We start from the raw sequence: 12,500 nt of genomic DNA, 5'->3' as shown, positions 1-12,500 counted from the left end.
GTAGTAGTAGTAGTAGTAGTAATAGTAGCCTAAACCATCGGAAGGCTTATGGACCTGATGGGATCCCTCCTATTGTTCTGTCCTATTGTCCTCTTGTTGTGTCCTATTGCACCTTGCCTAGTCAAACTCTCTCAACTCTGTCCGTCAACATCTACCTTTCCTTCTTGCTGGAAGTTTGCCTACTTTCAGTCTGTTCCTAAAAAGGGTGACCGTTCTAATCCCTCACACTACCATCCTATTGCTTTAATTTCCTGCCTATCTAAAGTTTTTTTAATCTAACCTCAGCAGGAAGATTCTTTCAGTCTGTTTCTAAAAAGGGTGACCGTTCTAATCCCTCACACTACCATCCTATTGCTTTAATTTCCTGCCTATCTAAAGTTTTTTTTAATCTAACCTCAGCAGGAAGATTCTTAAACATCTATCACTTCACAACCTTCTATCTGATCGCCAGTATGGGTTCCGTCAAGGCCGCTCTAATGGTGATCTTCTGGCTTTCCTTACTGAGTCTTGGTCATCCTCTTATAGAAATTTTGGTGAAATTTTTGCTGTTGCCTTGGATATATCAAAAACTTCTGATAGAGTTTGGCACAAAGCTTTGATTTCCAAACTACCCTCCTACGGCTTCTATCCTTCTCTCTGTAACTTCATCTCAAGTTTCCTTTCTGACCGTTCTATTGCTGCTGTGGTAGACGGTCACTGTTCTTCTCCTAAATCTATTAATAGTGGTGTTCCTCAGGATTCTGTCCTGTCACCCACTCTTCTTATTATTCATCAATGGTCTTCTAAACCAAACTTCTTGTCCTATCCACTCCTACCCTGATGATACGACCCTGCACTTTTCCACGTCTTTTCATAGACGTCCAACCCTTCAGGAAGTAAACATTTCACGCAGGGAGCCCACAGAACGCCTGACTTCTGATCTTTCTAAAATTTCTGATTGGGGCAGAGCTAACTTGGTATTGTTCAATGCCTCAAAAACTCAATTCCTCCATCTATCAACTCGACACAACAACCTTCCAGACTACTATACCCTCTTCTCCAGTGACACTCAACTGTCCCCCTCTTCTACACTGAACATCCTCGGTCTGTCCTTTACTTATAATCTTAACTGGAAACTTCACATGTCATCTCTAGCTAAAACAGTTTCTATGAAGTTAGGTGTTCTGAGACGTCTCCGCCAGTTTTTCTTGCTCCCCCAGCTGCTAACTCTGTACAGGGGCCTTATCTGTCCATGTATGGAGTATGCTTCACATGTCTTGGGGGTTCCACTCATACCGCTCTTCTAGACCGGATAGAATCAAGAGCTTTTCGTCTCTTCAACTCCTCTCCTTCTAACTGACTGTCTTCAGCCTCTCTCTCATTGCCGCAATGTTGCATCTCTAGCTGTCTTCTACCGCTGTTTTCATAATAACTGCTCTTCTGATCTTGCTAACTGCATGCCTCCCTTCCTCCCGCGGCCTCGCTGCACAAGACTTTCTTCTTTCTCTCACCCCTATTCTGTCCACGTCTCTAATGCAAGAGTTAACCAGTATTCTCAGTCATTCATCCCTTTCTCCGGTAAACTCTGGAACTCCCTGCCTGCTTCTGTATTTCCACCTTCCTATGACTTGAATTTCTACAAGAGGGAGGTTTCAAGACACTTATCCTTCAATTTTTGACCACTGCTTTGACCCTTTTATGGGACTGGCATTTATTTTATTGGATTTTTGCTGCCCTTGGCCAGTGTGCCTCCTACATAAAAAAAAAAAAAAATAATAATAAATAAAAAATAATAAATAAATAAGTAATTAAAAAATAAATAAAAAAATAATGATTATATTATTATTATTATTATTATTATTATTATTATTATTATTATTATTATTAGTAGTAGTAGTAGTAGTAGTAGTAGTAGTAGTAGTAGTAGTAGTAATAGTAGGAAGAGGAGGAGGAGGAAGAGGAGGAGGAGGAGGAGGATGACACGGTGCAACAATCATGACGGCAACACACACCTGGCCACAATTCTCTCTTTTTACACGAAGCTGTGGACGCGACGAGTTTGTTGATGCAATATTTGGCGCGAAAAGTGAGGGACTGGAGGAGAGAGAGAGTCAATCAAGGAGAATGAATGAGGCGGCGATATACGTAACATTCGGCTTTTACCCCTTTAAGCGTGTGTGTGTGTGTGTGTGTGTGTGTGTGTGTGTGTGTGTGTGTACCTCATAGACAGATATAGCAGTCATACGTACAGTTATTCCAAGTATTGATGTTGCAAAGCTCAGTGATTCTTTTTTTACGTGCATAAATCGAATAGGAATTGATCTATGGACTAATGAACTGCTTTGTATTGAAAGTTCCGCGAAAACTGAGAGGAGCTGGGGATGTGATAGGCTGAGGCAATTGTCTGATATCACATTTTGGTTTGAAACATGTACAATAATGACATTGCTACTTTAGTTAACTGTACATACCACATACCACATACCACATAGTGAATGACATAAAGAGGTGCAAGAGAGGTGGATGCCTGGGATAGGCTCAATGATCAGGATGTTAGTGCTAAATCAAGAGAGAGAGAAAGAAAGAATGAAAGCAAAAAGGCAAGAAAGAATGAAAGCAAAAAGGCAAGAAAGAAAAGAAGAAGAAAAGAAAGAAAAAAAAAGAAAGAAAAGGTACCAGTAAAAAAATAATACAAGAATAAATGTCATATTAAAAAAAATGTACAGGAAAAATTGTTACTGGAAAATAAATCACAGATGAAAAATACTCGTATGATATCGATTACATTTTTAGGTCAGATCAGGTCAGTTATGAAATCTGAAGTTAGAAAAAACCCTTTATTTCCCTCTGCATTTTTTTCACTGACATTTCTCTATGTGCTTTTCACTTAAATAATTTTCCATCTTCACCACAAGCCCCATAAATATAAACCAAACGTCCCCATAAACACTAACTGCACCAGAAATACACCTGCTTAGTACATTCACGATCAGAAAGACGTCTGTTAACGTGCCACACTCACTACCACTGTGTTAAGCATTCTCCCTCAGTCAAAACCCTTTCATTACGATATCCAACAATTCACAACACTAAAGGCACAATACAACATCTTTACAAGCACCCACAGAACAGAAAGGAGAGAAATTACCAGAAGTAACCAGTGTCTACCCAGTATAATGTTTACCTCCACTGTGTTTAGCGTTCTCCCTCAGTCTTAATCCTTTCATTACGACCTTCAAGAATTCACAGCAATGAGGGCACAATACAAGGCCGTTACAAGCTCCTATGTCGTAACCAAGAAACACCAAGATGGGATGAAATATGAAAGAGGAAGGAAGAATATGAAACAAGAATGGAGGAAGAAAGAAATGAAGGAGGAAGCAAGAAAGTAGAAGGAATAAATGAGGAAGGTATGGACACAGAAACATGATAACTACAATAAAGAAAAGAGAGATAAAAAAAAAAAAACTTCCCAGTGTCCAGCCAGTAGTTATGACATTTGAAGACGGCAGTAGAGCAAGAAGAAATACCCAAGTCGTTTACGATTGAGGGAAAACATGCGAAGTAGGACTCTAAGATGTGAAAATCCTATGACCCACTGACAACATTCTTATATAATCTGAAAAGTGATATACTGTATTCTGAGGACAAAAATATCCCACAGTGGTTTGCGGCTAAGGGAAGACGTAAGGTAAAGCTTTAAAGTCCTCTGATCTATTGGCGACCTTCTTACGGATTCCGACGAGTGACATTCTATAAGGAGGTCAGAGGGCGGATGGATAAAGCAATACACAGTGCAAGGGAGCGTGGCAGAGTAATCGATTTCTGAGCGTGACTGTACATGATCTTGTAGGGAAAGGTGAACAGAATAAATGGGTGGCGTGACAGTGCAGTATTACTTGGTATGAATGCGATGATGATGATGGTGGTGGTAGTGGTGGTGGTGATGGTGGTGGTAGTGGTGGTGGTAGTGGTGGTGATGGGAGTGAGGGAGGTAGTGACGAGTGATGATAATAGTGATGTTAATAGTGTTAATTTGTTTAGATGTTAATAGATGTTAATTTGTTTTCATTGCTCATTTTCTCATATATAACAATAGAAAATAACGATCACTCTTCCTCTGACCGTTTCTACACACACACACACACACACACACACACACACACACACACACAAAGCAAACATGAGGCAATACTTAATAATGTGAAGTTTCGGAAAGGAAAGAGAAACGATTATTTCAACTAATCTGGCCTAATGCTAATTGGCCAGTGCCCCGCGTCACTTCAGCGAGGAACACTTGATGTCATTGGGCAACGCCGCTGTGTTCAGTTACCGAGAGCAGTCACGTCCAACAGAAATCAATATATGGATAAATAACCTGCTTTTTTACTAAGAGTTTCGTAATGACCAAGAATAAATAGGGCTGTGAGTATCGGAATTATAAGTCTGATGCATCTTTTTTACCCCGAAACATTGAGTAGAAAACGACATCAGTATTTCTATGGCAACTGTAGAGAAAGTGGATTGCCTGCTGTGTATTGTGGGAGTGGCTGACTGGTTGAGCGCTGCCTTGCCTGCCTTCCTGCCTGCCGAAAATCAAACCACATGCATCCCAGCCTCGCTCTTCTGCGTATACAATTAATTAGTTCCGAGCCAGTGTACACCCAGCGCCGCACCACACCACATGAGGTATTCACATACTGCCACTCACGACTCTGCTTAACACTGCCACCACCGCCCCGCCGTCCAGGAAGTCCCGACCACTAATAGTCAGTCAGTCGGTCAGCTTTAAGGTAAATGAACTGGTTCCTAGTATTTTCGCTTATTAATTAAGTTTTGGGTATCGGTAAATTTTTGATGAGGCTTATAGTAAATGGTGCGTCTACAGAGAGAGAGAGAGAGAGAGGAGAGAGAGAGAGAGAGAGAGAGAGAGAGAGAGAGAGAGAGAGAGAGAGAGAGAGAGTAATGAAAGAAGCCCACTCATAATGGCGTTCCCGAAAATAATTAGCAGTGAAAAAAAATGAAAGAGAAAGCAATTTATTTGATGAGGTGTCTTTATGCTGCCCCTTTGAGACAGTTCAAGCCGTACAAGCAGGAGGAGATGCAGAAATAGGAGAAGAATTCCAGGGATGAAAGTTTGAAGATACTAGTTAACTCTTGGATTAGTGAGGGTGTGTGTGTGTGTGTGTGTGTGTGTGTGTACGGGAGAGGAGAAATCTTTGATAAAGCTCAGTCCGTCAGTCAGTCCGTCAATGGGTCAGTCAGTTTGGCAGTCGATAACAATAATTCCTCAGCCTGCCACTCCTGCCCACTCTCCGCCCTAGTCACTGATAGAGACCGTTATCTTGCGCCGGAGTCGCATTACAGTGAACCGCTGCATGAACAAGAGTACCTCAACCATGCCACGCCTCTCATCATTATTAGTAAATCTTCCTGAACTTAAACTGACTGAAAACGTCGATTTTTATTTAATTTTATTTATTTATTTTTTGTTGTACTTTTCATCGTCTTATTTTGTGACCTCGCTTAATGTATTGATATGAGAATGTGACCCCGCTTTCCGTATTGATGTGATAGTAATGTGACCTCGCTTACTGTGATGATATGATGTGTGCCCACTTAATGTACTGATATGATGATGTAACCCCGCCTTATGTGATATGGACAATGTGACTCCGCTTAATGTAATGATATCACGATAGTGTGATTCCCCTTAGTAATGTAGCAGTATGATATGATAATTTAGCCTTTTTTTTCCGGGAGGCATAGACAACTTAGCATAAGAAAATCACTTGGAATATATGAAAAATAACAAATTCATCTAATATATTGAAGAGATGAGCAAATTAGAGCTGAAATTAGAATAACTATGATAATATTTAAACTTATGACGAGTAGAATTAACCTTTCATACCTAAACTAGCCTATATGAGTATTAACTTGTTTTCTACCGCCCTAAGATACGATGTTTTGTTTAGCTTCATTAATAAGGATAAGTTAATGTACCCGTAAAAGGCGAACGGTAATCAGGTCTTGGAAACAACTCTAGTATGAATGTAGGGAAAATAAATAAAAAAATAGATAAGTAAATATATAAATGTACGTATGTGATTTCTGAAAAGATTATATACTGAGATTTTTATTTTTACGCGCGTGCTTTATTATAGACTTCCACGTGCTCATCGCCAAACCATTGTACTGAACGTCTGCCGGCGCGGTGACAAACTCTAAGACAAGAAAGTGAAAATACATTTTTCTTTGAAGAAAACGATAAAAAAAAAAAAAAAATCAAGAAAATGACGAACAAAGAAAACAAGACGGAAAAAGAAGGTTAAAGATAACGAAAGTAAAGAAATGAGATGATGATGATGATGATGATGATGATGATGGTGATGATGATGATGAAGATCATGAAAACAATGAGTTGCAGGAAAACTTACATTCAAGGAAAATTTTTTGGCGTATTTTTTTTTTTTTTTATCAAAGTATTCACGTAATGCTTGTCGCAATCTGTCTGTCTCTCTTCACGCCTGCCTGCCTGTCTGTCTGTCTGTCTGTCTCTCTCTCTGTCTGTCTGTCTGTCTGTCTGTCTGTCAGGTTAATTAACTGGTCAGCCATCTATCTAAGTGTGAATTTATCAGAACATTCCCTTCTGCACCGCCTCTCTCCCTCCCTCCCTCTCTCTCTCTCTCTCTCTCTCTCTCTCTCTCTCTCTCTCTCTCTCTCTCTCTCTCTGTCCCCTGCTCTCGTGTATCTGCATGTAAGTTTTCTTCTTAACGCATTAATTTTCCGTTATATACTGCTATCGTAATTTTATTGTTGCTGCTGCTGCTACTGCTACAACTACCACAACCACTACTACTGCTGTTACTACCACAACTACTACTGCTACTACTACTACTACTACTACTACTACTACTACTACTACTGCTGCTACTACTACTACTACTACTACTACTACTACTACTACTACTACTACTACTACTACTACTACTGCAACACACACACACACACACACACACACACACACACACACATACAGTACATGTTGCGAAAAGAAAGAAAGAAAAGAAGAAAAGGGAAAATGACAAAAAAAAAGTCAAACGGTATGATGGATAGAGAGAGAGAGAGAGAGAGAGAGAGAGAGAGAGGAGAGAGAGAGAGAGAGAGAGAGAGAGAGAGAGAGAGAGAGAGAGAGAGAGAGAGAGAGATGGTGCAAATTTTACATTTTATATCGCAAGCAACGTATCAGTCCTCACAACTCTCTCTCTCTCTCTCTCTCTCTCTCTCTCTCTCTCTCTCTCTCTCTCTCTCTCTCTCTCTCTCTCTCTCTCTCTCTCTCTCTCTCTCTCTCTCTCTTTCTCTCTCTCTCTCTCTCTCTTTAACATCATTCCAATTCCAAGCACTATTCTCCCAATAAGACTCTTTAACTCACTATATTCTATTTCAGTAATTTCACTTCAGTATCACTCAACTTTTTTTTTCTATCACGCAAAAAAAAAAAAAAAGAAAAGAAAAATCTCTTCCTTTACTAAAAATTGTCTGCCACTAAACTCTCTGTAACTTCATTCGAATTCCAAACACTATACTTCACAAGACTCTTCAATTCCTTCTTTAACTTCACTAAATTTCCTCAGTTCCCTTTTCCAAAAATCTTTCTTTCTTGACAAAAAATAATTACCGGTCAGTAAACTCTCCCTTAACATTGTTCCAGGTCTTAACACCATTCTAGTCATGACAACACTCGTCGACTCCCTTTTTTTTCTTTATTTCACAATAGATTTCCTTCAGCATCACTCAGTTCTTGTCTGAATAACCTTTCTTCCTTTACAAAAGAAACTACCGGTCTTTGAACTTTCTCCGTAGCAGCATTTCAATTCTTAACACCATTCCATTCATGATAACACTCGACAACTCTTTTCCTTTTTTTTGTCTCCAGTTCACTATAGATTCCCTACAGCATTCCTCAACCCCCTTTTCCGGCACGTGCAAAAAAAGAAGAAAAAAAAATCATCCTTTACTTCCTCAAAAAGAAAAAAAACTCTCTGGTTACAAAACTCCCTCAAACATCCAATTCAGAAAACACCCTTGCGCAAAACTTCTCTCAGTCAGCATCCCTCCGTCAACTCCCTTTTCTAGCACGTGCAAAACTCCCGCCTATTCCTTTGCAAAAACACCAAAAAAGTCACCCCCTCTAACATCATTTCAATTCCTAACCCCATTCCCGTCCCCCTGCCCCATTCTAGTGGCCGAAGACGAGCCACACACAAGCCCCAGCTGGCCCCAACCAAACTTGTCCTTCTCTTGTCCATTTGAAAAGTGCTGGGGGGGTCGGCGGGTCTTTTCAGGGATGGGCGGCTCGGCTGGGACAGTAAGAGACCGATTTTTGCCTCCACTAACGCCCCGTTCGCCACACACCAACACCACTTGCACATTGCTCCAGCACTCGTCCACGTCAACACCCGCTCCCAACAGTCCTGTTTTCACCCCTCCCAGGCCTCTGTGCGGGAGGGAATGTTTGCAGACTGGAGGCATTTGTTGTGTTGTGTGTTGAGCGGTGGCGGTGGTGGTGGTGGTGGTAGTAGCGGTAGTGATGCGTAGTGTGTGTGTGTGTGTGTGTGTGTGTGTGTGTGTGTGTGTGCATGTGTGGGGGTGGGTGTGTATTTTTGCAGGACTGAGTCAAGCTCGTAAATGGCCTGTCTTTTTGGAGTTTGTGTGTGTGTGTGTGTGTGTGTATGTGTGTGTGTGTGTGTGTGTGTGTGTGTGTGTGTGTGTGTGTGTGTGTGTGTGTGTGTGTGTGTGTGTGTGTGTGTGTGTGTGTGTGTGTCTGTATTTTTGCAGGACTGAGTCAAGCTCGTAAATGGACTGTCTTTTGGAGTGTGTGTGTGTGTGTGTATGTGTGTGTGTGTGTGTGTGTATTCATTGATAGTTTGAAAGGTAAAAAGAAAAGAAAAAAACTTGTGGAATAGTAAGAGTAAAAAAAAAAAGATGATAGCACATTTTTTTTTTCCTTTCATCTTAGTGATCTAGATATTACAGTTCTGGACACCTACACGCTTAGAGTTTCATCTACTATAAAACAAAGCCGTAAGGAGAACCGAACGATAAGTCATGAAGGTTATAGTTCTTGTATTTTCATATTTTTAGATCACATAACCTTTTTTTTCCTCCCTTCTTTTTTCCGCCCCACTACTGGCACGTGGCATGGCGTTTCCCAGCGTTACAGGCGCGGCCCACAACGAGGCTTTCATTAATGCCTGGCTCACGCGGCAATATAAAATATGAGAATGTAGCACTTTTTAATTTTCGTCTCTCAGTTAACACACGCCGGAGCTATTTGTGCAGAAGACACCGTAAGAATTGTTATTATTATTATCATTATTATTATTATTATTATTATTATTATTATTATTATTATTATTATTATTATTATTGTTATTATTATTATTATTATTATTATTATTATTATCATCATCATTACACATTGTAGCGTGAATATCATGTACCCGATAAAATCAATAACTATGATAAGAATATAGTTTCCCTAAGTAAAACTTCAAGTGAATCGACTAATAGTTTATTTATCTTGCAAAATCCGCAGTCTAATATTATCCCTGCTCACCAGAAAGGCTAAAGTAAATACACTGCATAATCTCCCTGAATAGAACGAGGTGAATCGACCCACAGTTTATCTTTTGTAAGGCTGCAGTGTAATATCCTGGGCCAGGCGGGCGGCAGCAGGTACTGTGAGAGGAAGCGGCAAGAGTGACTGGCCGCCGCGCCCTGCCGCCCTCACACACCCCAAGCACGCGGCCGCCGGTGTTTGGCCTGAGGGGAGGGACACTTGGCAGGGCACGCAAATCACGGCACAACTTTACTTTCTAAGAACGCTTTAAACTAAAGCACTAAAATGTCACCGAGATTGCACGAGTACTTACTAATTTTTGGTAGAGCGCAGTACGCAGACGGGACGTGTCGCTCGCTTGGTGTTTGTGAAGACAAAGTGCGGCCCGGCGAGCGGCACCTCAAGGCTGCGGCAAGAGTCAACTGTTTTTATTGATTTCCAGTGACAAAACATTCTTTGTTATTAATCAAGAAGCACGTACTATCGCTTAAAGGGAAAGCGCATGTTTTTGCCTCCTTTGTTACTACTGAAGCTGAGAAAATGGTGAAATAGTAATTATGTTCCCAGGAGTATATTGCGATGCATGCATGTCCTTTTAAGCATTTTTCTCTCCTTTAAGAACAATGCGCTTCCATTGAATTCACACAACTTGAGGCAGTCCTGCCTGTTTCTGTATTTCCGCTTCTGTAGTTCCTCATTCCTATGACTTGAACTCTTTCAAGAGAGAGGTTTGAAGACACTTATCCTCCATTATTTGATTTTTCTATTTGGAATTTTCTATAGAACCTGGCATTAAGAGGGCCTTTTTCATGTGTGTAGTTTGTGTGGGAGCAAGTCAGGTCATGTACTCCTGCAGCGCCTTAATACATGCCGGTATCGTCGTGAATAATGAAATGCTAAAATAAAATCAAACTTCTGTATCACACAACTTCTATCACGATTTGCCACTCTTAAAATTCCGCTAAAAAATATTCACCATATTGTCAGGAATACGAAATGCAAAGCACAGTACACATTATAGTCAGGCGGTGAGTCAAATGAGTAAGAAAAGCAGCAAACATAAAGAGTAAACCCAAACAATGCAGGTCGCGAGGGTAATCATTACAGCGGGGCGTAATGCTGTCCCGGCCGCCGCCACCCTGTCGCACACCGCCGGCACTCACATCATGTTGTCTGGGCTATTAATTGCCTTGTTCTTGACGTAATGGTGCAGAAATCTATAACCACTGCCACATAATGTAATGTGAGACTATGATGAATAGCCTGGGAATTTCAGATGAAAAAAATATATATAAATATATATACTCGTATATAAAATTTTGTTACTAGTCAGCGCGCCAAGACTGGCACACTCATGCAACTCTGGATCAGGACAATCTCGCGGCGATCACTGCATGCATCAAGTAACTCGTACAGCCACACCAAGCCCGGGGGGGTCGTTGACTCACCGCGGCATGTTTGGCGTCCTTGGGGACCTTGAAACCCTACGGTGGACGCGTGTGAGCGGAGCGACCCCTCGCCGAGCCTTTACATTCTTTACGGGGATAAAGTGTGCAAACAGATATTACCATCGTGTTAGCGTCCGCGCCGGCAAGCGGGGCGCCTTTCCCTCTATCTGACTAAGTACTCCTGGCGCCCTCGGCCAGCAAGACACCCACCTGGAAGAGCCTCATCTTGTTCTGCAGGGGCTGCGGCACGGGCGCAAACTTGCCCCTGTAGATCGGGTGGTCCGTGCCGGAGAGCTTGGTGTTGGTGATGAACACTTGAGTGGGCGCCTCACCATACTGCACGTATTTCTGTAAAGATTACGCCACTGTCACATTTCAGATTATTCAAAGACTGGACATTAAGAGTGTGTGTGTGTGTGTGTGTGTGTGTGTGTGTTTGTGTTCACTTTACAAACTAATTTAGATTTGGCTGGCAATTTATTATTACGTTGTGTATTTTATGCATTTTTTTTTTTTTTTAATCGGTCTTGAGTTAGGTATAAAAGGAATAAAGCGAGCATGTGGCGGCGCTGTATTTAACACACTGACGAGGTGACGGACGGGCCGCGGTGGCCCGGCGGCGGTGCCACCACGCGGCGAGCTGCGGCCCTGTGTGTGTGTGTGTTCATTGATAGTTAAAAATATAGACAAAAAAGGTACGAAGAGAAGTCCTATGTCCCAGGACTTGGGAATGTTATTTTTCTGCGACAGTGAAAAAGTGAAAAAGTTTTAAGACTGAAAAAAACGGTCCAGTACTGCTACTACTACTACTACCGCCACTACTACTACTACTACTACTACTACTACTACTACTACTACTACTACAACTACTATTACTACTACTACTACTACTACTACTACTACTACTACTACTACTACTACTACTACTACTATTACTACTACTACCACCACCACCACTACCACTACTGCTGATATTGCCACCATTATAAAACGCTGATAATAGTGATGGGGATAGTTTTAATAACTGCTAAAATAATAGTAATAACACGCTGGACAGCAAGACACAAGGAGAATCACAAAAGACATGTATTATTGCAAGCAAGGTGTGCAGGCTGGCGTATCAATAAGGTCACCTCTTCGATAGCAGGAGTGGCTGGGAGGCTGCCGCTTCTTATCAACAAAGGGTACTCTCACACTGCACAATGCTTGGAGACTGTACCTAGGCTTTCTGTGATACATACTGCTGACACTTTTACTGCTACTTGTTCTGTTATTACTGCTGTTACTACTACTACTACTACTACTACTACTGCTACTACTACTACTACTACTACAGTACTACAACTTTCCTTAGGTCATTCATTCACCTATTTACGGATTCATTATACCCATGTTTCATAATAATGATAATAATAATAATGATAATAATAATAATAATAATAATAATA

General features: G+C 41.1%; 2 protein-coding genes across 6 annotated transcripts in view; one reads left to right on the top strand and one right to left on the bottom strand.

Moving 5' to 3' along the window:
* LOC135110420 (nucleoplasmin-like protein ANO39) overlaps positions 1–12,500 on the top strand; it is a 130,467-nt gene that overhangs the window by 12,222 nt on the left and 105,745 nt on the right. Inside the window, exon 1 of one of the 5 annotated variants that reach the window (XR_010273264.1) lies at positions 4,549–4,772. The exons of 3 other annotated variants lie outside the window; for them this stretch is intronic. The gene's annotated coding sequence lies outside the window, so the exon portion shown is untranslated. Of the gene's footprint in view, positions 1–4,548; positions 4,773–12,500 lie in introns of those variants that run through there. One more of the 5 variants, XR_010273269.1, reaches the window with a different exon arrangement.
* Positions 1–12,500, bottom strand: part of LOC135110463 (uncharacterized) — a 46,682-nt gene that overhangs the window by 33,174 nt on the left and 1,008 nt on the right. The window contains exon 2 of the mRNA XM_064022824.1: positions 11,263–11,400. Within this exon, the coding sequence (XP_063878894.1) occupies positions 11,263–11,400 (138 nt within the window). The remainder of the gene's footprint in view (positions 1–11,262; positions 11,401–12,500) is intronic.

The sequence above is a fragment of the Scylla paramamosain genome, chromosome 2 (assembly GCF_035594125.1).
Source record: "Scylla paramamosain isolate STU-SP2022 chromosome 2, ASM3559412v1, whole genome shotgun sequence".
In the NCBI taxonomy this organism is placed as follows: domain Eukaryota; kingdom Metazoa; phylum Arthropoda; class Malacostraca; order Decapoda; family Portunidae; genus Scylla; species Scylla paramamosain.
The sequence above is the reverse complement of the archived record's forward strand: the minus strand, read 5'-3'. Positions and strand labels throughout refer to the sequence as shown.